General features: G+C 40.5%; 1 protein-coding gene and 1 long non-coding RNA gene across 2 annotated transcripts in view; one reads left to right on the top strand and one right to left on the bottom strand.

The window, feature by feature from the left end:
- The window catches only part of FAM117B (family with sequence similarity 117 member B), a 64,318-nt gene extending 57,592 nt beyond the window's left edge, over positions 1 to 6,726 (bottom strand). The window contains exon 1 of the mRNA XM_037523860.2: positions 5,981 to 6,726. Coding sequence (XP_037379757.1) covers positions 5,981 to 6,569 — 589 coding nt within the window. The 5' untranslated portion in view covers positions 6,570 to 6,726. The remainder of the gene's footprint in view (positions 1 to 5,980) is intronic.
- On the top strand, positions 19 to 17,222 carry LOC119256121 (uncharacterized). Its single transcript, XR_005127637.2, has 3 exons — positions 19 to 53; positions 4,543 to 4,684; positions 16,998 to 17,222. It is a non-coding gene; the product is annotated as an uncharacterized LOC119256121 (long non-coding RNA).
- The last annotated feature ends 10,715 nt before the right edge of the window (positions 17,223 to 27,937 follow it).

Here is a 27,937-nt window from a genome sequence, read left to right as displayed (position 1 = left end):
TTCTATAAGGTAAAGGATGTCTTCTCAACACCTTAAAACTGTTTCTGCAGAGGGTGAGCATGGGTTCTAAAATATAGTGAACAGACATCACTTGTCCTTATCTTTAGAAATATTAATATATAAGCACAATATGAAAACATGATTAATGTGAAAATTATACAAAATGAACAGATTTATATTATGTTGACCAAGTAAACAGATCCACAGATATATTAGTATGTATCCAGAAGAGCATTAATTATTAATATACTAATTATTAATACACTAATGTATCCACTGATCACGAACATGGGGAGGTTCCCCAAGAAATGGAAATTATTCCAACAGTTTCTCCAACAGTTGCTCTAGTTTCTCAAGCAAGATTAGTAAGAAAATTTCTAGGTTATAGGACACTAGACATTTCTTCAGGCATGATATTATAGGACACTTCCTTGGGGAAACAGGCCCATAAGAAAAAGCAACCTGTATTTGAAAAATCCCTCTATCTGTAAGATCCACATGTACCAACAAGACTAAAGGACAGAATACCTAAATGGTATTCTTGTCTCCTATTTAAATATTAATAGAAAACTAAGGAATATTTCCAATAGGAAAGACAAAGCTCAAGACAATGTGAGCAAAAGAGTTCTGAGGGCAATGCAGAGGGCAAATGAAAATATTTTGAGGGTAATTTATACCTTTTCAGGGAACAATGACAAGCTACAGAACAATCAGAGAGCAAGGTAAGTGCTCTTAAAAGATAAAAATATGATGGTCAAAATTTAAAACTCAATTGAAAGGATAAAAGAGCGAATAAATCTGCTGTGAAAAAGAACAAAAAGATACAGAGGTGGCAACAAGAACAAAAATAAATTTTTTAGCTGAATTCAAGAGGTCCCATATAGCAGAGGTTCTAAAAAGATATAACAAACAGAAAGGAGAAATAACAGAAATATTATTTCCAAGAAATGAAGAGTCTCTAGACTGAAAAATTGCACAAAATAACTAGCACACTGAATTTGGGGATGGGGGGGGAGGGATACCCCACACCAAGGCAATAACCATTTCAGAACATTGGTTATTATCTAACATAGAGTACCACCACTCCAAAACACAATCATCTACCTAGACTAAGAACCAGAAGGGTATCAGTCTTCTCAAAAGCAATTCTAGAAGCTAAAAGATTAAATGTTTTCAATCTTGAGTAGAAAAATTATTTCCAACTTAGAAGTCCATATCCAGGGCCTCCCCAGTGGCGCAGCGGGTTGAGCACCACGCCGTGAAGCTGTCCACAGCATCTGCACCGCAGGTTCGATTCCTGGCCTGCCAGGGAAATACCTACATGGAGCGGCAGACCTCTGCTGCCTCTCCAGCTGCTCCCCTCAGCAGTGTCTTCGGTCCTTCTGCCTGTTCTGCTCCCTGCTCTGTCTCTGGTGAATTCTCTCACCCTTCCACACCTCTGACCTGTACCCCAGTTCTTGTATAAATAAATAAAAAAATATTAAAAAAAAATTCCATATCCGTCAAACCATGAAGTGCAAAGACAAATATCTGCAGATACTAAAGATCTTTTTAAAAAATGTGTGTGTGTGTGTGTGTGTGTGTGTCCCATGTGCCATCTCTAAAAAAAATTACTGGAGGTTCTGCTCCACAAAACATGACCTAGAGAGTAGAATATCCAAAACCAGGGGACAAGGAAAGGAATTCCCACAGTTGTTCCAAGGCAATAGCTACGCCACAGATCTAGGGATCAATGAAAATGTTTAGAATAGAAGGTTTAGAATAGAAGGACAGATAACTCCAGAAGGGACATCTCCAAGATAAAAGTAAACCTACAAAATACTTGATGCATTTAAAAATATTTGAAAGAAATTTTCTGTCATTTAAAGCTTGGGGATGAATAGGTATTTAGAAAACAAATAGGTATTTAGAAAACAATAGGTATTTAGAAAACAAAACAATTTTAACTTCAAGGAGCGTAAGACATTATAGGAAAGAAAATGTAATTGAACTATATATACCACAAGGTCCTTGCAGAAAACAACTCTTATTAGAGTCTTAATAATTTCATCAATAATGATTTAACCAGAAGAATGCTAACTATATAATTGGGGAAATGGCCATATGAAAGAGTATCAGTACATTATTCAGGAAATATGTAGGTAAACACCAGAAAAAAAACATTAAGAATGGAAAATGGGGGCCTCCCCGGTGGCGCAGCGGTTGAGCGCTGGGTTGCGAAGCTGCCTGCAGCCTCTGCGGGGCAAGTTCGATCCCCGGCTGCTCCCCAGCCACTCAAGGAGGGTCCCGCATGGCACGCAGACCTCTCCTGCCGCCCGCTGCTCCCCTCAGCAGTGTACTTCAGTCCTTCTGCCTGCTCTGCTCCCCGCTCTGGCTCTGGTGAATTCTCTCACCCTCCCGCGCTTCTGACTGTACCCAGTGCTTGTATAAATAAATGAATAAATAAATCTTAAAAAAAAAAAAAAAAAAAAAAAGAATGGAAAATGGTTGTCTCCAGAGGGTAAGGAATTGGGAGTGGGGAGAGATGTGGCAAGGGAATATTTTATTTGATTATAACTGCATTGCTAGTTGACATTCTGAATTATGTATGTGTACTTTGATAAAAATAAATTTTAAAAATACAGTATTAAGATAAACATGCTATTTTCTTTTCAAGTAGTTTAGATTTGTAAGTAGCTAACTTTTTAACTTCCTTCCCTTCTATTGTTCAATTATCTGTCATCTGAAGCCACCCTTACCTCCTTCCCATTCTGAAAGTGTCTTTAGTTGTTGCTTAGATTTGCAGACTCTACCAAGTGCTATAGCCCATTGGCTCTCACATTTTCCATAACCTTGCTCCATCTACTTCCACCTTCTCTTGAACATGAAATCTATTATTACCCTGTGAGTCTTTCCCCAAACCTGTAAAATATGATTAAGTTGTTCTCATCCTACAAATAAACAAATGAAACTTAGTTCATTCTTCATCCTGTTTTGCCACTTTCTTTCCTTTCAATGGCATAAGAGTATATAATTTATAATCCACAGAAGTTATACTCATTACCTCTACTGCTTACCCACCATTTTGATTCTATTTGTGCCTCAACATGCTACATAAACTACTGTTTCAGAAATAAAAGGCCAAATTGGAAAGCCTGTTGTGCACGGTCAGTCTACTGTTCTCTTAATAAAATTACAAAGTCTTCACCATCTTGTTTAAATGCAATCTTACTTTTGGCTTTCTCAACACTATTTTACCATATCTCCTCCTACAACATCCTCAAGCCTCTTCAATGGCTTTTCCTTTACCCTTAAAATGTTTGTTTTCTCTTAGAATTTTAGCCACAGCATTTGCCCCATCACCTTACCATCACCTTACTAAAAGTCATGTCCTTTATTTAAGACGAAGTCGGGTAAAAGGAGGGAAGGCAAAACACAAAACTTAACCATCATTGTATCTACCATTACCTACATAACTAAGCTTAACTCAGTTTCTAAGAGAAACCACACTGCTACAGAGATGGCAGGTACTACTGAAGGTTCCCACCTTTTAAAATTATCTATCAGGGGATGGGTACCTGGATTACCTTACAGAAGTCAAGAGAAAGAAGTTCTGGGTTAGCGAGTGATTAGCTCTAACCCCAAGGGTATAAAGCAACTGGGTAGAATAGAGATCTGGTAGAATAGGCAAGACCCTCTACAAATCCTAAGTCCATCAACTCAGAGACTTTTAAATACTGGATCCCTGATCAGTTACAGCTCCAGATCATCTGATGGACACCTAGAAGTTGGCATCCAGATCTAAACAGACCCTGGCATCTGAGTCACCTACGGTTAACTATATACAGCAACACCTGTCTCTTTACTAGTAAAAATATCTCTATCTCACTGAGGCTGCAAACTGGCAGTAATCGCCCTTTAATCAAAAAAGGGAGTCTAGTTATTTAAAAAGACAATTTTCCCCTTTCTCTCCCTACAGATTTAGTCTGGAAAATAAAAAACAACAACAGCAAATGGTCTAGTTTGTGCTATATAGATTTGAAATCTGAGAACAGTTTGTCCCACACTGCATGAAAGTGCAAGAACACATTCTTGGAAAGAAATTATCACTCACTTCAGCATGAGGTAGTAACAGGCAGTATCCCTGTTGAGAGTACTGCACTAGAGGAATAAGAGTTATTTTTATCTTGGGTATTCATCTGGGAGAGGGACTATTGAACATTAATTTTAAACCATGAATACTCTAGGGAATGACTGATCAGAGACAAGGGAGCTTAGGGAAACAAGAAGGAAGAGCTGGCACATTAAGAGACTGAAATCCAGGAAGGTAGAGCCCTTCTAGAGATTAAAAAGAGCATCTTCCTCCACACACTGTCCACACTGTCAATACTTAATTTAACTTGGCTCTCAAGTCACTGCTCTGAGTCACACTGAGAAGGTAGCCAGATTCTGTTATCAGATTGGAGTCATGCAAGCTCCAGAAGCTTTTGTGCTTATTACATACCTTAAAGAGTTGTTTCAAAAACTAAGCACATGTAATTTGGTATACTATGTACTTCCCAGGTCTATCTGATACATCAACATCATGAAGTTAACTCCATGGTATAATGCAAGCGACATGAAATATCAACAGATGAAAAGCAACTCCACCACTTGTTACTTAACCTCTCCGGAAGAGTTACCCTAAGGGTTAAAATGAGAAATTGTGAGTAAATCACCCACCGTATTATTGATAATAGGAGCACAATAAGGAACAGCTACGATTTGAGAGGGATGGGGTTTCAGTTCTTGTAACAAAGTTTTAAAAAAAACACTTTGTGTTTTCAGGAGGTTTAAAGCAGCATTCCTGTCCTAACTGGAAAACATTATTGATCATTTTTCAGGACAATTTTCTACCCAAAATGTATCCATTGTCTAAAGTCTTTGATAAAATAAATAGTAAGAAAGATTCCTATACTCCCTGCATTCCTGAAAACCTTGAAGTCACTTCATCTGCCTGACTTGGCTAGGAAGTACTGTACTGGCCAAGCAAGTTATTCCCAGTCATTCCACCTTGAAGATTCTAACAGAAATCTCCCAAACAGGGAAGACAAAGCTCTATGTTGGCAGTATTAACACATTACTAAAAAACACCCATTTCTTTTTTTAACCAGATTCTGACAAAAAGGCAATCAGATGTAAATTTTATCTCCTTCCACTTCCACAATTTGAATTTCTCTTTTAAATTACTCCTCGTGAACGACTCCAGTGGAACCCGACAGGTCCACTCAGGACCTTTCCCAATTAAGCTGCCAGGCATAGAGAAAAACAATTTCTTGCTCCCTAAAATAAGACAAACCTTGGGTTTTTTAGAAATCAAACACATGGCTTTACATCCTAAACACAAAACCAAAGTATCAGAGGAACCCCCAGAGAGTTAGTCAACGCCCACATCCTTCCAAAGCCGCCTCGCTTCACTTAACTCTCCCTTCTCGCTGCCCATTTATCAAGCCTTAGGCACCACGAGCCAGCTCCTCTCCTCACGTCACTTCAGGGATCCAAATCTGTTACGCGAATGCACCTGCAACTGTTCTGTGAAAGAAAGACTTAGCAGCAGACCCGAGCTCTCCAACCATTAACCAGGCCCCTAACACAGAGTGGCAAACCGCTCCCGGCCTCACCCCGCCCCCCGGGGTGAGCAGTAACCCGCGAGCGGCCAGAACCCCAGGTTTATCATTAACCCGCGCCAAGCCCCGGCGCCGGCCACGGCTGCGCCCCCGCAGCGCGCACCGGAGGGCCGCGCGCTGAGGGACGGACGCGGCCGGCGGCGGGCAGGCGCGGGGGCGCGGGGCGGGCGCGGGGCAAGCCCGGGGCCGGCGGGGAGCCGCGCCCCTGGGCCCCGCCCCCAGGCCCGCCCCTGGCCGCCAGGGCTCCCCAGCAGCGCCGCAATCCCCGCGCGGCCGCCGCGCGCTGGGCCCCCTTCCAGCCGCCCTCCGCGCGCGGCGCGCCCGCCCGCACGTACCTGCTTTGCACACCGGGGCGCTCGGGCTCCTCCTCTCCGGGGAGACGCGGCTCTGCTCCGGGGACCTCCTCCGGGGCCGGACGCGGGCTGGGGGTGGGGCCGCGCCCGCCTCGCCCGTCCACAGGTGGGTGGGCGATGAGCAGGGCGAGGACACGGTGCCCAGCAGCGGCGGCGGGGGCTGCGGCCGTGGGGGGCTCCCGCGAGCCCCGGGCGCGGCAGCGCGCGTGGGGCTGGTGCCTCGCGTGGCCGTCCCGGACGCGCCCGTCTGCGTGGCCACCGTGGGGCTGGTGCGCGCGGCCGCGCTCCCCGCGCCGCGCGTGGGGCTCGTGCTGCGCGAGGCGGTGCGGGGGCCCCCGCCGCCGCCGGAGGGGCCTGAGGCGCCGCCACAGCAGCCGCCGTTGTTGTTGCCGCCGCCGCCGCCGCCGCTCCGCGTGGGGCTGCCATGTTGCTGCTGCTGCTTCAGCTGGAACGGAACCGTCGCCCTCATGGGCTGCAGGCGGCTCCCGGCTCCCCCGGCCGTGGCGACCGCGCCGCCCCCGAGGGCGCCGGCCGGCGTGGGGGACCCATTGCGCCTCACCCGCTGGGACATGGTCCCCCCTCCCCGGTGACTGGGCGAGACGGGGGAGGGGGTTTGTTGTTGTTGGGTTGCAGGGGGCGGATTCCCGAGCCCGGAGGGAAGGCCCCGCGACGGGGTGACGAAGCGGGAATCCGGGGTGCGAGGGGCGCGCGGGCCGCGGCCGGCAGCAATGAGGTGGTGCAGCCGTCGCCGCCGCGGCTCCTCCTCATCAACAATAGTGTCTCCTCCGCTGGCCCCGCCCCCCGCGGGCGCCCATTGGTGCCGCGTCAGCCGCGCTCGAGCCGCTCCACCGCGCCCATTGGCTGCGCGCGGCTCGGGGCCCGGACCCCCGGGGCCTTAGAGAGCCCGGGTTTGCGCGGAGACCGTCTGCTCTTTAAAGAGAAAGGGCCCCGCCCCCGGGGGGCGGAGGGGACGGGCCGTGTGTGTGTAGTGTGCGCGCGCGCGTGTGTGTGTACACGTGAGGGCGTGTACGCGCGCCCGGCCACGCGCGACCTTCCCTTCCCGCTGGGGGGAGCCCTGGGGACGCGGGCTCTGGAACGTTACCGGGGGGCTGTGCCCAGCCAGAGCCATCCCCTGGGGCGCCTGAAGTCTTCGCCCAGTCACTCCTTTCCTTACCCCGGGGTTCACAGGCGGAGAGCGTGTACTCAGTCCTTCTGACATTTTTTTTTTTTTAAATCTTTTTGTTCTGTCCCAATTCCATGAACGTTTGGCCAGCGTTCAAAAAAGAGAAGAAATTTAATATTCCTGGGATTTTACACCTCTTTGTTTTTGTTTTTCAAGAGCTACAAAAACAAGATCTCAGAAGGGTTAAAATTGTTGGTAAGGATGCAGTTTCAGATTCTGCAGCGTCCGATTACCAAAGACTGTTGCTACTTTCTTGTATTTCTAGTAATCAAGAATTTATTTTAGGGCCTCCCTGGTGGCGCAAGGGGTTAAGCACAGCACTAGGAAGCAATGCGCAGCCACTGAAGCTGGAGTTGGAGCCCCACAGGCCAGGGAGCCACCCACATGGCGCAGCAGACCTCTCCTGTCTCCTCTGCTGCTCCCCTCAGCAGTGTATCTCAGTCAGTCTGCCTGTTCTGTTCCCCACTCTGTCTCTGGTGAATCCTCTCTCTCTCTCTCTCTCTCTCTCTCTCTCTCTCTCTCTCTCTCTCTCTCTCTCTCTCTCTCTCTCTCTCATGCATCTCTGGCCTGTACCCCAGCTCTTGTATAAATAAATAAATCTTTTAAAAAAGAATTTATTTTAATCAACTACTTCACAGTTCTTTGATACCTTGGAAAGGTATCTGCTACCTGACAGTTTGAAAAGTTTTACAGTTTATAAAGAGCCCTGTTTGATCCTCACAATCATTGTTGGAGACAGGACAGGGCAAGCCATTTTTATCCAGTGGGAAAAACAGGTCTTTAGTATTGTGAAGAACTCAGACAGGCAAATAACAATAGGGGTTTCTCATCAAGACCCAGAAAAATTGTGGACCCATAACCTACATACTCACCTGTCAGGCTATAAAGTGCATGTCCCTGATCTCTTTTCCCTTTACTACCACCTTATATCATTAGATGTACATTCTATACAGATTTTGTCATGTAAAAATGGAGAGCACAGTTTGATTCACTCTGGAACTGAACTCCTTATGGGTTCCTGTGCACTGTGGATAAAGCCTTTGAAACCTAGAGACGCAGATCTCAGATCCACCACTTAATCTTCGAACTTGGGTAGGTCACTAACTGGTTTATCTGTAAAATGCCGTTAAACAATACCATCTCTTTCATACAATTGTGATTATTAACCAAGGCTTAAATGACAATGTGGTGTGTGAAGTTGCTCAACATTCCAAAGTCTCCATTTGGTTCAGAAAACATCTCTGCCCGTATCCCCCACCACAAAGAGAGGCCTCAAGTCTTTAGCCCAAGAACCCACCTTAAGTTGGCTAGTATGGTCTTAAAATTATGGGTAACCTTTAAATATGAATGTCACAATGATTTATCTGCCACAAAGTATGAACTCAAAACATAATTACTGAATTAAACAGAGGGAATTCAGAAACCCTAGTGTCCTAGACTTTGTAATCGATTAAGTTTAATGTCACCAAACTACAGACATGTTGGTGGTATGCAACTTCTGCTTTTCTGAGCTAAGGTATTGATTTCAGCATAGAAGCTCTTTAGATCAATGAGTTAAAATGTCCTTGCCTAAATCATGAGTTCACCTTTTACTTCTAGTCATGTTTTCTGTAGAATGAAATCATTGAGTCAAAAATTATTGCTCCACAATGTTTATTGCAGCATTGTTTATATTAGCTAGGACTTAGAAGCAACCCTGATGCCCAGTGGCAGAGGACTGGATAAAGAAGATGTGCTATATCCACATGGTGGAATACTATTCAGCCACAGGGAAAGATGAAATGTCACCATTCACAGCAAAGTGGAAGGAGTACAAGGGAATTGTAAAGCAAGTCAGAAAAAATCTCATATAGATGACTAAGGAATGATAACAAGGAATTGGCTAGGCAAAATCATTATAAACTAATGGACATTCATAAAGTGAAATTTCTGTGGTTATGAGAGAAGGGAGCGGGGAAAGGGTCAAAGCGTTATAAGGAATGATGGTAAGTAGGAAAAAAACGTACTTAATCGCCTCACTCTGCTCCCTGAAGCTTTTCATTTCTCTTAAGATGAAACTCCAACCCTTAGATTGACCACACATCCCATAGGCCCATCTCTTTCTCTCTAGCCTCCAGCCATACTGGTCTTTGATTTTCCCCCAAATATCCCATCCCCTCATCCTAAGGCCTTCACACTTATTTCCTCTGCCTGGAACACTCCTCACGCTCATTAGTTAGCCAGGCCCTGATGAATTCTTAATCAGTGAGACATGACTTGTCTTGCTCCTTCCTTAAATCAACTTCCTCGGGCTTGTAATACCATACTGTCCATTGTAGTCATCATAACATGATTTTTTAAAAAATATGTATTTATGCATACAAGAGCTGGGGTACAAGCCATAGATAAGGGGGGATAAGAGGATTCACCAGAGACAGAGTGGAGAACAGAACAGGCAGACTGATTGAAATACACTGCTGAGGGGAGCAGCGGGCGAGACAGGAGAGGTCTGCTGTGCCATGTGGGTTTCTCTCTGGCCAGCCAGAGATCTAACTCATACTGCAGGGGCTGCGAATTGCTTCATAGTGCAGTGCTTAACCCCTTGCACCACCAGGGAGGCCCCATAACATGATTTTTTTTTTATGCCATCAGTATTTTTATTTAAAAATAGATTTATAATTTTTTTCAAGAATATTTCCAATGTGATATTTAATATACCTTTTATTTATTTTTTTATAAATAATAAATTTTATTTTTATATTCCCCCATACAATTGCAAATGCCCCATTCTGACCCCAATCCCTCCCCTCCCGGCCCCCACCCCCCAAAAAGTGTCTCTGGTTCATAGTTCTTTGTTGATTTTGATTTTCACTTTCTTATAGTTATTCTTTTTCCTGATCCCTTATTTAAGTTTTCTAGATTCCTGCTATGAGTGAGACCATCCGGTATTTTTCTTTTTGTTTTTGGCTTATTTCGCTGAGCATGATCCCTTCCAGCGCCATCCATGTTGCTGCAAATTGCATGTGTTTATCTTTTTTATTTTTTTTAAAGATTTATTTGTTTATTTATTTATTTATACAAGCACTGGGTACAGTCAGAAGCGCGGGAGGGTGAGAGAATCCACCAGAGCCAGAGCGGGGAGCAGAGCAGGCAGAAGGACCGAAGTACACTGCTGAGGGGAGCAGCGGGCGGCAGGAGAGGTCTGCGTGCCATGTGGGACCCTCCTCTGGTGGCCAGGGAACAGCCGGGGATGGAACCGGCGCCGCAGAGGCTGTGGTTAGCTTCGCAACCCAGCGCTCAACCGCTGCGCCACCGGGGAGGCCCTGTTTATCTTTTTTAAATGTTGGTGAGGTTGTGGAGAAAAAGGAACTCTTCTACACTGTTGGTGGGAGTGCAAACTGGTCTAACCACTATGGAGAGCTGTGTGGAGATTTCTGGACCTACTAAACATAGAGCTTCCATATGATCCAGCAATTCCACTCCTAGGTATTTACCCAAAGGACACAGAAACATCAATTCCAAAGAACACCTGCACCCCTATATTTATAGCAGCACTGTTTACAATAGCTAAGCTTTGGAAACAGCCCAAATGCCCAAAAATAGATGACTGGATCAAGAAGATGTGGTACATATATACCATGGAATATTACTCAGCATTCAAAAAAAAAAAAACATGATTTTTTTAATCAGAATCTATATTTTCGTTTCAATATCAAGCTCTACGAGAGTTTTTCATTCACTCACCAAGTATTTATTGACAGCCAAACATGTGCAGAGCGCTCTGAGAGGCGTTGGCTCTACAGTGATGAACAAACTCACAAGCTCCTTGTCCTATTGGACTTAGATCTACTGGAGACAGATAATGAGCCAAACAGGCATGGGGGCACACTTGCATACCCACACCTGTGAATAAATTCCCGATTGCCAAGTTCTATAAAAGGAGCCATAGAGGGCCATGAAAGAGAACAATGGAACTCTGCTGGATGGAAAAAAGACCTTTCTGAAAAGGTGATATTTAAGATAAGACATAAAAATAAGGATGAGCCACCCATGGAAAGACATTTCAAACAGGGAATTACTGTGTAGAGAGTAAGAAATGAAAGAGCTCTGTGTGTTTAAGGAACTGAAAGAAGACCACTGTGAGCAAAGGAGACAGTAGTCCAGAGATAAAATTGGAGAGGTAGATAGAGGTTAGATAATGTAAAGATTTGTATGCCCTGTTAAGAGATTCAGATTTTATTCTACATGCAATGGTAAATTTGGATAAAACTGAGTCCATACATTGCCTATGTCAGCATACTGTGTCATTCAAAAGAAAGAACAGATACCAAAAATAAAAATGAAAAGCCATCTAATGTTTACTGAAGTCGATGAAATAAGCACAAGGAGGAAATTACTGTGCATGAATCTCAGTAAACATGATAAAAATAATCTTGATCTATCAATCTAAGTTTTACTCATTACAGCATAGCAACTGTCTCCATTCTTTCTAAATATTATCCCCAAAAAACCTAGGCCAGAGCTGGACCTGGCTCTATTTTCTTAGTCCTCCTTCTCTCACCTGTGAAAGTTCATTCTGTTCCTGCTCTAGCAGGTAAATTAATGTATCCTTTGTGACTTTACCATTTCTGCAGCTATTTATCCCAATTATCACAACAGAAGTCCCAGAATATTGGGTAAAATCATCCCCAAAAGGTGTGAGAATTAAAGAATACTTACATTTTCAATTTTGTGTATTTGTTGTCCTATTGTTGTTGTTGCTTTCACACTGGAAATTCACTTCTGGTCATTATGTGCAGAGTGGTTTGTAGGGGAGCAGGAAGAAGCAAGGAAAATCACGAGAAATCTATCACAAAGAAGTCTGAGTAAGGGGACAGCAGAGAGGAAAACAGTTGAGTGGATTCTATATCCACCTCTGAGGTAGAACTAATTTGTGAGGGAGGAGGGTGAGGGATGTCCCCCAGGTCTGCAGATTGAACACTTTGGTGAACAGTGATCTGTTTGTAGAGATGGGAAAGAGAAGAGGGATGAAAAGCCTTATGATTAAAAAAAAAAAAAAAACAACAAAAAACCATTATGTTTGAGTTTCTTATGAATTGCTTAGATGTTGAAAAGAAGTCTTCAAAAATGACTATATAAGATTCAAGTTTGAAGAGGTCAGGCCAGGAGACATGAATTTGAGAGTTTTCGGCATATAGATATTATTTGTAGTTGTGTGGGTGAACTTACCACTACTTCTTAGCTTTAGTACAATGTTCAAACGCATTTCAATTTAAGCTCTCACCTGTATTGTTCACCGTTGTATCATCATGCCTAGCACGGTGTCTGGTACACGGCCCATACTCACTAATTTCAGTGGAATGAATGGTTTAGCAACTGTACATTGACAATGGCAAAACTATGATTTCAAGCCCATGTCTTTTAATTCCAAGAAGAGTCTTTTTGCCATTGGGTGGTATTTTAGTTCAGCAGATAGTCTCAGCAGATATTGTGTAAATGAGGAGACTAAAGAGAGTATATGTGTTGCCTACAACTGGAACTCATATCTTCTGGCCTACATTCTAGCCTTCTCTCACCATAATAAACAGACAGTGCTGGATATTTTGGACCTACCAATTAACATAGGCTGTGAAGAAAGAAAAACCAATAAATTGAGTTTGGAATTGATGAGTATTACCACTTAAAACAATCTACTTTACTGCTATGCAAGCTTTTCATCAAGATTCAGCTCAAACAGATGACCTTTACCAGTTCCCAAAAGCAAGATAGATATTGGCTCCCTCCTCCCTTTGTTAATTGATATTGTGCTGTCAGAAATATGTTCCCATTATACCAGCGGTTTTTGTATCTTTTCAGAGACTGCTCAATCTACTATTTAAAGACACATTACTTGAACAAAGGAAGGTACAGAAAAGCATACACTGCCAATTGGGCTTTGCTTTTCTCTTTAAGGTTTATGTTACATATATGCTTGTATGTGCATGCATAGGGTCCTTCTGGAAATTCTCCCATGAAACTGGCCTCTGAAAAGAGGAACTGGGAGGGGTAGCGATAGAAGCATGTTCGTTTTTATGCATATTCTTTGTACAATTTTTGAAGTTTTTAAAGCATGTTCATTTATTAGTTTTAGTGGGAATACTTAATGTAAAAATCAATATCAAAAAACCAGGTTATTTTGGTGACCATTAAAATTTGAAATCTGTATTTATAAATGATAATTGCTGTTTCATATAAGCTTCGGTGTCCAAAATATTTCTGTGTTGGGGCCTCCCCGGTGGCACAGCGGTTGAGCGCTGGGCTGCGAAGCTGCCCGCAAACTCTGCAGCGCTGGTTCGATCCCCGGCTGCTGGGCGAGGGTCCCACATGGCACGCAGACCTCTCCTGCCGCCCTAAAAAAAAATATTTCTGTGTTTTGTTTATATTGAATAATACTGGGGGAAAAATCTTGATCAACAAAGATAATTGCAAATGGTAACTATTCTTTTAATTGCTCTTCAACTAGGCAGATTTAGAAACTTGAAATAGTAATAGAATATGTTTATTGGAAAAAATAAGCAAATGGGAAACAGATGGAGATTTGGATGACACAAGACTGGCAGAATGTTGATCATTGTTAAGTCTGGGTGATAAGTATAGAGTTGTTCATTATTCTGTGGCTTACTTTGTATCTGTTTTAAAGTGTCCACAAAAATATGTTTAAACCTTAATTCCCAAAAATAGCCAATAACAACTCACATGCTTTATTATAATTAAAATCACACAAATACTGAAAACTGAAAATATCTAAATCTAAGATCTGCAAAACAGTATCTATCCTTATTGACATGTTATTCATGCATTTGGTGCTGCATATAAGAATGTATATTAAACATAAACTTGAACTTTGCCATATGTTAATTGTATTCAGTGCATACTTGACTGTGGTTGCATAGTCATCTACAGATTTTGTTATAGGTATATACACACACACACACACACACACACACACACGGCATAGATTTTAAAAAGATCAGTGTAAAGATGGAGCCTTTCAAAGTAATGACGTGTTTACAATAGATTCAAGTATGCTCAGGAAATGGCAGGAAAAACTTAATGCTGATAGCTACATAAATATATAGTTTTCCTGATAGTAGCCATTAACTAGTGGTGTCCAAAGTGTTAAAATTTATTATATTAAAGTAATTTATTTTTATTACAGGTTTAAAAATGTATTTCAATAACAAAAGTCAGATCAAGCATTTATTCCACCCTGGAGCACAGGGCAGTTTAGAAATCATTCAACTAAACTGTGATAAAATTGAAGACAGGAAATATATTTTATTCATCTCTGTCTCCAATACCAAACACAATAGTTTGATAGATGAATGTTGTTAACTGAAAGTATGGAAAAATTGATTCCTAAGTCCCAAAGTAATTTTATTAATAATTCACCCATGTTGATTTTTCTGAGCATACAAATCCACCCTCATGATAAACAATTCAATACAAAAAATTTTAATTAGCAAATCAGAATCCACAGTTCTCCAATCCTTCACTTTTCTACTTAAAAAACCATATATGTTTCTAAGAATTTTTTTTTTCTTTTTACTTTAAAGAATGGCATTACACTTTGGATACAAGTTTTGAGTGAGTAAAAAAAAGAAAAGTAAAACTTTTTCTTTAAACATCTTTTTACTCAGTTTACATCTAGATTCTCCCTCATTCCCTTTAAAGGATAAAAAGAATTGTATCATTTGGGAGTATCATAAATTAACCAGTCTCCTACTGTTGGAAATTTTCATTTTGATTTTGCATACAATGGTGCAATATCTTTTGCAATATTTATAAATAGCTTAAGAAATCAAATAGCATTAGAAGTCTGATTTTCTTAAGAAGTCATTGGCTTTATTTTCATTGTACTTCCTCAAACCTTCCAAAGATTTGTTAAACCTCTCTGAAAATGATTAATTGGGGTTTTTCTTTCCCTTAAAGGTATCTTAAGGGGATATTTTGCTCTGTTTAAACTAGATACGTTCTAGAGCATAGTTAGCTGTCAGCCCAGGATTTCCCTCCACTTCCTTAATGTGTATACATCATGTTTTTTCAACCCAAAATCTTCCAGGTTTTTTTTTTTTGCCTTATTTACTCCTTTGTTTTGTAATAGCTTCCTAAGAAAGGGAGTGTAGAAAGTGAAGTTTCTGAGACATTTCATGTTTGCTAATGTCTCATTCATTCTTACACTTGATTGATGATTTGGCAGAGAATATTTCCTCAGAAGTTTGAAAACATGGTTCTGCCTTCACAGAGCACTCAGTGTTGCTGTTTATCAATCCAAAGCTATGTGATTTCTGATCTTTTACATATGGTCTGTTTTTTCCTCTCTGGAAATCTTTAGGACCTTCTCTTTGTTAATGGTGTTCCCAAATTTCATTCTGTTGTGTCTTATGTAGAGTTTTTTGGGTTTTCCTTTTTTTAATTTCCTGGGATGGACCCCAGATGTTTTCCAGGTGGGAAAATATTGTATATTCTTTAATAATTTATTTCTCTTCACATACTATCCCTACCCCGCCCTGCCTTGAGAGAATGACCCCTGTGGACTCTATAGATTATATCACCCAGTCTGCCCTGGCAGGTTTCGCTTAGGTTTGGTCAATATGAGATCAGATGATAGGAAAAGAGAGAAGTCGGAATATTTTCCCCAACTATTTCCCTGATGGAGAACTTTATCTCTCAGGCAGTGATTCTCTCTCCCAATGAGGGGCCCTTCCTTCTGACCTTCATTTCTTGCCAGGCTCCATCTACACTACCTTCTCCAAATTTGCCCCATCAGCCCTGGGAATGTAAGTTTCTCACTGTTGCTGGACACTACACTATTTTTTGTTTCCTTAATCCTTCCTGTTCACATATCCTTAAATAGTACCTTCGTAAAAATCTCTGCCTCTGAACCATATGGGGTGAATGTGACTCTGACTGATAGAGTCTGCTCTTTGTGTTTGTGCCTCTCTCTCTGTGTCTTTTCATTTCTCAACAATATTGATTTTCCTGGACAAACCCTCTTTCTCTTCTATTGTCTATTTCTATGTCATCTCTTAGATCTACCTTTTGGGTAGTTTCTTTGTCTTTATCTTTCAACCATTCTATCTATTTTTTTTTTAAGATTTATCTATTCGTGCATACAAGAACTGGGGTACAGGCCAGATGTGTGGGAAGGTGAGAGGATTCACCAGAGACAGAGTGGGGAGCAGAACAGGCAGATTGACTGAAATACACTGCTGAGGGGAGCAGCAGGCGAGACAGGAGAGGTCTGCTGCGCCATGTGGGCATTCCTCCCTCCCATTCTATGTATTTCTTATTTCAGCGATCATATTTTTCATTTCCAAGAACTCCTTTTATTTTCTGATGATTCCTTTTTATTTTTTTTAAAGATTTATTTATTTATGCATACAAGAACTGGGTACAGGCCAAAGGTGTGTAGGGTAAGAGGATTCACCAGAGACAGAAGAGGGCTGCTGCACCATGTGGGTAGCTCCCTGGTCAAGGATCACATTCATGCTGCAGAGGCTGCGGATAGCTTCATAGACTGCATCTTAACCCCTTGCACCACCAGGGAGGCCCCTGATCATTCCTTTTATTATAGCATTCCATTGTTATTTATTCATCTTTCATGAGTGTAATTTATTTATCTTCTTGCATTGTCTCTGTTTTCCCTCAAATGTTAAGTGATTTTCCCATAATAGCTTTGTGTACTCAAGTGGGACTTGTCCCCTGCTATACACTTTGAGGTTATCAAGCTGGAACCTCTTTACTTCTTTGTAGGACACTAAATCTCCTTTTTCTTGTGCCGTTAAATTTTTCCAGAAGAGAAACTGTCGATCTGTTGCCTGGCATTCGTGGAGCCAAATACAAGAATTAAGTTGAGAGAAGCCTCAAGTTCAGAATGGACTTTCATTTAATGAGGGTATTTTGAGAAAGAAATTCCTTGAAGTGAAACTGTGGTATCTAAGGGTACGTGTTTTCAAATATGATAAATTCTAATGCAGTTTTGGAAGCATCCAAAGAAAAATGTTTAATGTGGTTTAAAAGTACCAAGCAAATGCATTTTATAAGCTTTAAATGTCAGCAGAATTTAATAAAGTGCCTTCCTTATAGAATTAATGTTCCAAGAGGTAAATCAGACTGATATAAATTCGTCTTTTCCATGGGTTCTACTAGGTTTCAGAATTAGCACTAACATTGACTATTTGACAGATTAAATTTCTCATCTTTCTAGAAAACAAAATTAGATTCTTTAAAGAAGCAATTTGATTGGTACTGCAGTGGAGGCAAAAATGGAAACCTATAAAGACGTGCTTCATCTTATTTGTCTATAAGGACTTAAGGAAATGCAGCTAAAAAAATTGCTAAACCAGATTCTTTTTTGTAACTGATATTTGATTTTATGACTTAACTGTGGGAGATCTGATCTCAGGGTGGTGACTGCTCTGTAGGTGTTGAGAATAATAAAGGCAAAAGACTATTCAACCACACCCCAGAGGGAGTCAAGCCACAGAGCATGAAGATAAGTAACTTCTAGAGTTTCTAAGTTGTATCCAGGTCATAACTAAAACGTAGGATCTAGCTTTGTGCTAATCTAAGTAAGTTTATCTTTTTTTAAAATTTGCTGATGATCTTACCACATAAGGTTGCTCCATATTTTGTCCTAAATTCCTCACTACGTAGCAGACAGTAAGAAACTCTTTTTAAACTCTATTCCAGAGAGGCCAAGTCTCAGTTAGAAATAGACATTTCCCTTCCAAAATGATTATAAGGAAGTCTGTAAGTTTTCTGTCTCTATGGTGACAGCTTGACGGAGATAGTTGAGGACTAGTACATGAAATATGCCTTGCCCTTTCAAATTCTGTGACAACCACTCAACATGAGCTCACAGACACCAATCATTGCTATGTTATAGTAATTACTTTACCCTTGCTGAACTGGAGCCAGGATTTCTTAGGGAAACAAATTTCTTCTGTTTCTTAGAGGGAAACAGAAGAAAGAAAATATATCCAATCCAAAATATATCCAATATATTTAATTATTCCTTCTTACTTATCCTTTCACTCTATAGATATAGTGGAATTTTGCCAAAAAAATACAGTTGGGGCCTCCCTGGTGGCACAAGGTGTTAAGACGCAGCATTATGAAGCTATCCGCAGCCACTGCAGCACGAGTTCGATCCCCTGCCAGGGAGGTAACCCACATGGTGTAGCAGACCTCTCCTGTCTTGCCCGCTGCTCCCCTCAGCAGTATATTTCAGTCAATATGCCTGTTCTGTTCCCCGTTCTATCTCTGGTGAATCCTCTCACCCCCACACCTCTTGCTGTATCCCAGTTCTTGTATGCATAAATAAATAAATCTTTTTTTTTTTTAAATACAGTTAATTGCTGTACACTGGCAAACTATAGTTCAAACCCTGGTTCGGACTCACCAAAATTTACACATCAAGTGTGTACCAGATACTGTGTTCTATAAAAATATCATGGTCAATAAATATTTGTGAGAGTTATTTGTAAAGCATTAATATCACTAATGATTCTGACTACCTTTACTCAATATCACTTGGTCAATGCAGAATACAGAGTGAATTCAAAGGGCAGAGTCTCCAATCACTGCTTGCCCCATGTTTGCAGTCTCTGTCATTTGGGAGACTTAAGTGAGCCATCCTTTACTATGGGATGACTTAGACAGCTCACATGTGAATAAGCTCAACCACTTATCCCTCCCATTTAGTGAAAACATAGGCCTGCCCAGACTTGGTTATTTAGAAAACTAAAATAAGACTCCTTGTTTGACTCAGCTCCTAAATAGTTATCACACAATGGAGCACAAAGACCTTTTTTTTTAACTTTTTTTTTTTTTTTTTTAACTACAAGCACTGGGTACAGTCAGAAGCGCAGGAGAGTGAGAGAACCCACCAGAGCCAGAGCGGGGAACAGAACAGTCAGACTGATGAAATGCACTGCTGAGGGGAGCAGTGAGCGCAGCAGGAGAGGTCTGTGCGCCATGTGGGACCCTTGGCAGCAGCCGGGGATTGAACCGGTGCTGCAGAGACTGCGGGCGCCCGCGCCACCAGGGGAGGCCCATGACTTCTTTAGGGAGAAAAGGATTTCAGAGAACTAGCAGATCTCTGACTGATCTATGAACAATGACAATCACTAATCATGTTATTGTGTTTTGTACTTTTTTAAAGCAGTGATCTTTGAAAATTTCCTCTAACCCCATTTACATACAGTTCTGAAGAAAGGTTTCAGCATAAATTACTTCTCAATATGCACATAGTCTATTAATGAAGATGAAAAGAGGAAACCAAAAGGGAAGTTAAATTCATGCTCAATATATAAGTTCATAAAATTCAATCTTAGTCCTCCCTGCCCACAACCCACAAGGCTCTACACTAACCAAAGTCTTAACTTCCCACCCTTTCACTCACATCTTTTTCAAAAAAGTTTTTGTTAAAGTGTCATTGGCATGTGACATTATTTTCATTTCAGGTATATAATTTACAGGTTTGATATTTGTATAATTGCCCTTGTTTCCAGAATGATTTTTCTGCAATGCTCTGTAAAATTGGCATTTTCAATTAATTGTTGTCTTAGGAACTTCCCCCAATTCCTCATCACCTCCCTCGATAAAATTCTATTGATCCCTACATCTGCTTGTAACTCAAAAGCAAAGGATTTGTGAGTCCTTTGTAAATAATCTTAAACCAAATTCTCCTTTTTTTTTTTTTTTATCCTGGCAATTACTACGTATTCTGGCAGGTTCTAAGACAGGATGATAATAACATTTTGTATTGATAGTTAATATTTCTTGAATATTTGCTATCTGCCAACCCCTGGGCTCAGTACTGTATATACTATAACACATTTACATTTTATAGCACTTTTCATAGATGAGGAAAAGGAGGGTGGAGTTTTAAGTGGACTGCCAGGATTGTATAGCTAGAAAGTATCATAGGCAGGATGACATCCCAGGGACTGAATCTAGAGGATATACTCTCAACCACTGCACTAGAGTAATATTCTTCCTTACTCTTGATTTCAGAGATGCAGTCTAGCATCACAGTTAAGTGGCTTTGGAATCAGAATACCTGGATTCAAATTCAAATTTCTCATGTATAGCTGCAATGGCCTTAAGTAAGTTATTTAACTTTCTTTTAGACAGTTCTGTTTAGGTTTGAATTCATTAGTTCATGGAACAAGTTTTCAGACTCAGTACATGGAAGGCATTCAGTAGATGGTGGCTATTATTATTGTCCAAGCCAAGATCAAGTTCTAACTGGTTCCATCCCATCACTTCAGTTCATTGGAACTTCATTTCCACAGCTGCAGCTTTAAGCTGGGCCTTGCCACTAACTTTTCCATATTAGTTTATATCTAATAGGAAAATTACTGTTCCTCAGACAATTTCCTACACCATTTCCATTCTTAAGAAACTTCAGTGACTCCCGGTGGCAAATTTTATCAGATCCAAATTCCTCAGTGTGGCCTTCAGATATTCCCTTGTTCAACTTCCTCCTCCCCTCTGTGTTGAAGCCCTTTTCACACAGCATGCCTTGTGATTTTTTTAGTTTACCTCTTTTGTGTTTTCTGGAATATGATTCTGTGAGACTTTCTTTAATGACTTAAATCCTTTGTAAAATTGTCCCTGGGTTCTCTAGGTAAGTATCTTAATATTCAATTAAATTTTCAGTGACTACTCTTCTCAGAAGCCTTCTCTGGTTAACTCTATCCATCTATCCATGGCAATTAACTCTTACGCATGTCTGAAAATACTCTGTTATATTCCTTTGTACTTGCCTTTGTAGTGCTTAGTGTTTTCATGTATTCTCCAGTCTTCTCTCAGCAATTTTTTAGTCCTCAATACCAGAGATCATAGTTTTTCTCCCTTTTCAATCGTTCCTTCATGCATAAGACAAATGCTTCATAAATGGTGCTGAGTGATTGAGGGTGGGAAACAGTGGATGTGAAAGAGAAAATGTCTGTTTGAAACAAAGTAATGTGACACTGGGCCTCATGCTCCTTAAGTGCAGGTAACAAATAACTATGCATTCTGCAGCTTTGCACATAAGGGCAATTTTCAGAATAAGGCAGGCCACTTGCCTCTCACAAACAGGACATCCTTTCAACAGCAGCCAGAAAGCTGATCTCTTGATTCTCCATTCTGGGTGTGCAGGCATGCAAGCAGAAGAAGGTAAGGGATAGGCTGCCATGACATGTCCAGAGAACTTTGCCTAGACAACACAACACTAACCCCACAGTAGAAAGAGGAGTCAAGTTGCAACTAACTCCGTGTCACCTGCTATGGTGGAGTCAGCAATCTGGCAGATTTCCCTCCCTCTACCTAAAGAAAATGTTCCCCCATCCATGCAGCTCCCTGGTCCTGAGCAGACCCTATGACCTTTCTCCCACTTCCATGAGAAGCAAAGGAAGATAGAGTCCATGGATCTCGTCCAACTCTGAATGAGTGATAGAGGGAAGGAGGTTGAGAGATTTTCAAAGTAACACTTGAAAAGGGACCCAAAGGAACTGAGTCATAGATCCCCTTTAACCATGTGCCAATTACTGCTTTGGTAGAATGACAAATGGGAGGTAATAATTGAAATCATTGAAAGGAAAACTAAATCATTCCAATTATCCCAAACAAACCAGAGAAGGCCTGTCGACATTCACACAAAAAGGTAAGGTTGATCAAATTCCATAGGGCTTAGGTGTGGCTTTTAATGTAAAGGTGGGAATAATTTTAGATTCCTCATGATTCAGGAGTGGAAACAGGTAGTATCAAAGGATTTTAGAGTCAAAAGCATTCTAGAGCTCATATAACCCAAACTCTATATTTTACAAATGAGGGACTGAGAGACCCAGAGAGGCTTTCCCAGGCCACAGAAGTGGTGACAGCCAAAGCAAGAGCTTAGGTCCCTGACTTTCCAGTGCAAGGTACATCCTCTGAGCAGTAAAGTTGTTTGCACTTGGGCAAGGCTCTCAAACTAAAGCTCAGAGCAAACATAACCCCTTCCAGAAAGATAAAATTATGAGGCTTCCACTTTCACCATTCTGGGCCACAACAAAATAACCCTTTTTTTCCCTAAGCAGTTCTAAGTTATCTTATTTACATGTTGATTTCATGTCCAAATTGGGGGGTGGGAAGATCATGTAAAGAGAGAGAGAAAGAAGGAAAAAGAAAAACTTTAGGGATATTTGGCAGTGACTGGGAACCAGAAGGACCTGGATTCTCCTTGTTCTTTCTCTACCACTAATTAGCTTTAAAAAGTCATTTAACTTCTCTGGGTCTCAGTTTTTACATCTATAAAACAAAGGTACTCTATGGTAAATGAGTTCTAAGGTCTCTTTCATCTCTAATATGTTAGAATAATATTAGAGCAGTATTCAAGTCTCATGATATTAATAGAATTTTATCACATCCCAGATTAGCAACAGAAAAATATACATATAATGAGGTTAATGAGAAGCAGTTGATTGATTGGGAATTCAGTCTACATTAACTGATCATTTATTAAGTGCCTGTTCTATGTGAGGTCTAGGATTCTCAAGACAAAAGAAGACAGGGCCCTTGCTGTTAAGAAAGACCTATAAGATTCTGTATTCACGAATAATCTCTTATCTAAGTACTATCTAGAGCTGACTAAAGCTCAAACAAAATCCAGTCTGTTTGCCATCAGAACCTTGGTAAGCAGCTTCCTGATTTCTATGCCCTGCACTCATCTCCACCTATTCCCAAGTATTACAAGTTGTAAGGACTAAGAACCTACCTGAAGAGCATTCCTAACTCATGCTTACTGGCCAGAAGTGTGGTAGGTGAGATAGTGTGACATCAAAACTGTCTGCTATGACTATTATAAATAGATGCAAATAGTAATAGACTGAAATTTTATCCTTGATCAAAGCAAAATGCTGGTAATCTGGAGGGCATGCCATTATTCTGGTCTAAAAAATGGATAAGTCAGTGTAAACACCTCAAAGAAATTGAGTGCAAGTAATAGTCTATAAAATGTGTGCTATGTAATATGAAAATAAAAGAAAATTAAATGGTAGAATACTCACATATTATTAAGAGAATCAATTGGAAAAATTTTGATCTGAACATTATTTTTTTATTATATCTCATTATCAACCCTCCCTTTATGTAACTAATAAAAGTTTCTTCATACTCTAATTCTACTCACACAAATAACCTTCATTTTTAAGTTTTTCTAACTGACTTTCCAAACAACCAAGTTCCTCAGATTGCCTACAATCTCTCCCTCTCTGAAATGGTCCCTCTACTTCTCTGAAACCTATGTCACTGTTGTCCATCAATTCTTCTGTCTTTGAAATTCTGTCTTCATAAGTTGCTAAACATCTCCAACACTACCCTGGTTCTCCTCCTGCCTTTCCTCCCATTTTGCTATGTTTTCTTTGCTGCTTTTCTGTACCTAAACATTGACCTTGTCCTTGAACTTTTTCTGAAACATCACTACACAAAGTATTCTCTCTGGGGAATCTCATTTCATTCCCAGAGCTTAAACTCCTTGCTTTGCAAAGAATTCTCAATTCTAAGGTATTTTCAAGACATGCTAGAGGTGTAAGCTAGAGGTTTAATACCAGAAACCTCTACTATAAGACTAAATTTCTAAGTTCTGCTATTGTTGCATGCTACATAGTTATGCAGGTTAAATGAGGCTAAATTCATCACTCTTCCATGTAAAAACCATGTGAGTAGCTGTATTTCAGTTCACCAAATAACTCTGTTAATGGACATTAAGGTATATTATGCTAAGTAAAAGCTTAATCTTTCGAGCTATATACACAGGTAACCTGGAATTAGTTTATAATGTCTAACATAAGTATTGTGCTTTTATGCAAACTACCTATTTTGTACATAAATTCCAAAGCTACAGAAATAGGAGAAAAGAGAGAGCAGGCTTATGGGAAAAAAATAACTGGAGTGGTAGATTCAGCCTCTAAAATAAAAAACACAACAGATTTTAAAAGAAAAATGCCTACAGTCAACTCTCCCAAAAATGAGATAGGATTAGGTACCCCTTGCCTTCTAAGCCAGAAACCATACCAGTCAAGACTTGAACACATTCACCTTCCTCTCATTTTGCAAACCCATCCCTTTAAAAACTTTTCTATACAAGTTTGAAAGTAGAGTTCAGAGTCTGTCTAATCATAAGTCTTACACACAGATGAACAATTCAGTCATAGTGTCACAGGCTTTAGCAACAACTTATGATAAAGCAAAAGCCCTTCTAAATGCCTCTAAAAAGGAATAAAAGTCTATGGAACTTCATTGCACATTAAATGAGTAGGCCCTTACTATGCAGGAACAAGTAAAACTAGTAGAGAACATTTAGTAAGCTTCCATAGTCTACTGAAACTCTCCTTAGCTTCCAGAAAGCAGAAAATGGCTAAAGGAAAACTATATGATCAGAGAATAGTTTTCTAACACATGTTTTAGGCATTCCCTTGTAGGGGAAAGTGGTGTTTGTGTAATGGGGGATCTTCTTTTAAAATATTGCATAGCAAATTTGTGGAAAAATTTAAATGTAGCTTAGTAATAAATAAGCAAATAGAAATAAGGGGAAATTATCTGCATCACCCCCCAAAATATATATATATATTTTTTTAAGATTTATTATTATTTATTTATTTATACAAGCACTGTGTACAATCAGAAGCATGGGAGGGTGAGAGAATTCACCAGAGCCAGAGCGGGGAACAGAACAGGCAGGCTGATGAAATACACTGCTGAAGGGAGCAGCGGGCTTGGCAGGAGAGGTCTGTGTGCCATGTGGGACCCTCGCCGGTGGCTGGGGATCGAACGGGCACTGCAGAGGCTGTGGGCAGCTTCGCAGCCCAGCGCTGAACCGCTGCGCCACCAGGGAGGCCCTCCCCCAAATATATTTTCATTAACTTTTCTATCCATTTTTCTGTACATTTATATATATGTATTTCACAGAAAGAACAAGAATCAATGATATATACTATTTTGCAGGTCTGTTCATTTTTACTGAGCAACATACTTCATGAAATCTTTCATGTCCTATATATTTCTAGTATCATTTTTAATGACAATATTAAAAATTCATTAGTGAACTAGAATATATGTATATGCCTATTGTGGGAATGCATTACTTAACTAATTCCCAATTCTCAGATTAGGTTCTGTTATGGACTGAATGTGACTGTATTTAGAGATTGGGGGTGGGGCTTGTGTTTGTTTTTTTTTTTAATGATTGAGGTAACCCTGGCTCACAACACTGTATAACACTCAGAGGCAAAGGTTCACACTTGTTCAGGTGTGTATTAAACACACCTACCAGCCAAGGCACCCATGAGCCATCACTGTCCATTGGGCTCTCTCTCTTCTTTCCTTCCCACCCTCCCTGCCCCCTCTGGTAGCCTCATTTCTACAGTAAGATTTCTAGAGTTTGTTTTGGCTTGGTTTTGTCTGTTCCTTTGTTTTGTTTCTCTATATTCAATACATAAGTGAAATCATCTGGTATTTGTCTTTAAAATGTGGTCGCTTTGTCTGGTAGTCTCATAAAAAGAGGAAATTCAGACAGACGTCTAGAGGAAGACTATATGAAGATACAGAAAAGATTACCATCTATAAGTCAAGAAGAGAAACCTCAGCAGAAAATAATCTTGTTGATGCCTTGATCTCAGATTTCTAGTTTCCAGAATGCGAGAAATAATTTTCTGTTGCTTAAGTCACCCAGTCTGTGGTACTTTGTTATGGCAGCTCTAGCCAAGTAATAAAGATTTTTTCTAATTTTTTCAATCAGGAACATCCTTTTATTTAATATTCTGGGCACATACTCAATTATTTTCTTGGAATACATTTCAAAACAAGGATTGTTGGGTCAAAGGGTAAATATCTTTTTTAAGCTTCTGACATGTATTGTCAAATTGCCAGGCCCAGGGTGTGGTTTCCGGATTTTCCCAAGGCCAGTAGTCTTCGAAGTACCAGTTTTTCCTCTTTTTTCTAATTATGTGTTTTGCAAATTTTCCTTTAGGAACACATGTTGCTTTTATAATAATAAAATGTATTCACTTTTAAAAGGGAAAAAAGAAACACAACATAATAGTCTACATATGACAAAATGAAACTTATAAAACAGCAGTTTGAAGAGACAAAGTTGAAAGTTAATAAAAACAATGAGAAGACAAACCACAGACTGGGAATAAAGTATTTGCAAAAGACACCTGATAAAGAATTCTGTACAAAATATATAAATAAAATTCAACAATAAAAAAACAAACCTCATTAAAAAATAATAAAACAGATTTGAATAGTCACCTCACCAGAGAAGATGGCAAAAAAGCAACAGAAAGATGCTTAACATCAGATGTCATTAGGTAATTGCAAATTAAAGTAACAATGAGATACCTCTAGACACCTATCTGAATGGTGACAGCTCCAAATGTTGACAAGGATGTGGAGCAACATTCATTGATGATTGGGATGCAAAGTGGGAAGGCCACTTTGGAAGTCTATCTGGAAGTTTCTTACAAATTAAACATACACTTACCATATAATCTAGCAATTGTACTCCCTCATATTTACACAAATGAATTAAAAACTTATGTGTACCCAAGGACCTGCACACAGATGTTTACATCAACTTTGTTCATAATTGCTGAGACTTGGAAGCAACCAAGAGGTCAACTGTGCTATATCCACACAAAAGGATATTATTCAGCATTAAAAAGAAATGAGATATTAAGGCATGAAAAAACATAGGGGATACTTAAATGCATATCACGAAGAGAAAGAAACCAATCTGAAAAGGTAATATACTGTATGATTCCAAATCCATGATATTCTGGAAAATGCAAAACTGTAGAGACAGTAAAAATATTCTTGATTACCAGGGGTTAGGAGGAATGAGAGATAAACAAGCACAGCCTAGAGGATTTTTAGGGCAATGAAACTATTCTGTTTGTATTTACCATCTTATAATGGTAAATACATGTCATCATACATTAATCAAAACCTACAAAACAGGGCCTCCCCGGTGGCGCAGCGGTTGAGCGCTGGGTTGCGAAGCTGCCCGCGGCCTCTGCGGCGCCGGTTCGATCCCCGGCTGCTCCCCGGCCACCGGAGGAGGGTCCCACATGGCGCGCAGACCTCTCCTGCCGCCCGCTGCTCCCCTCAGCAGTGTACTTCGGTCCTTCTGCCTGCTCTGCTCCCCGCTCTGGCTCTGGTGAGTTCTCTCACCCTCCCGCGCTTCTGACTGTACCCAGTGCATGTAAAAAAAAACCAAACAAAAAAACAAATAAAATAAATAAATAAAAAACATGCCTCTATAAAAAAAAAAAAAAAAAATTAAAAAAAAAAAAAAAACCTACAAAACATATAAGTGAACCCTAATGTAAACTATGAATTTGGAGTGATGATGTATGATGCATTGATGTGTAGATTTGTTGTGTAGAGTCATTGATTTTAACAAATGTAACTAACTGGATGCAGGATGTTGGTGGTGGGAGAGGCTGTGGTGGAGTTAGGGGGCAGGAGATATATTGGGAGTTCTCTGAATTTTCCATTCAACTTGCTAGGAACCTAAAACTGCGACAAAAAGTAAACAGTGAAAAACTCAGGGAGAGCTGATGACCTCTCCTGTCTCGTCCACTGCTCCTTTTAGCAGTGTATTCAATAAATCCGCCTTTCCTGTTCTCAAAAAAATAAACAACAACCAAAAAAAAAAAAAAACACTTCAGGGAGAGACGTATGTTGGACCAAGTCATTGTTAG

The sequence above is a fragment of the Talpa occidentalis genome, unplaced genomic scaffold (assembly GCF_014898055.3).
Source record: "Talpa occidentalis isolate TD23 unplaced genomic scaffold, MPIMG_talOcc4v2.1 talOcc4.3, whole genome shotgun sequence".
NCBI lineage: Eukaryota > Metazoa > Chordata > Mammalia > Eulipotyphla > Talpidae > Talpa > Talpa occidentalis.
This window is presented reverse-complemented; position numbering and strand designations above follow the sequence as displayed.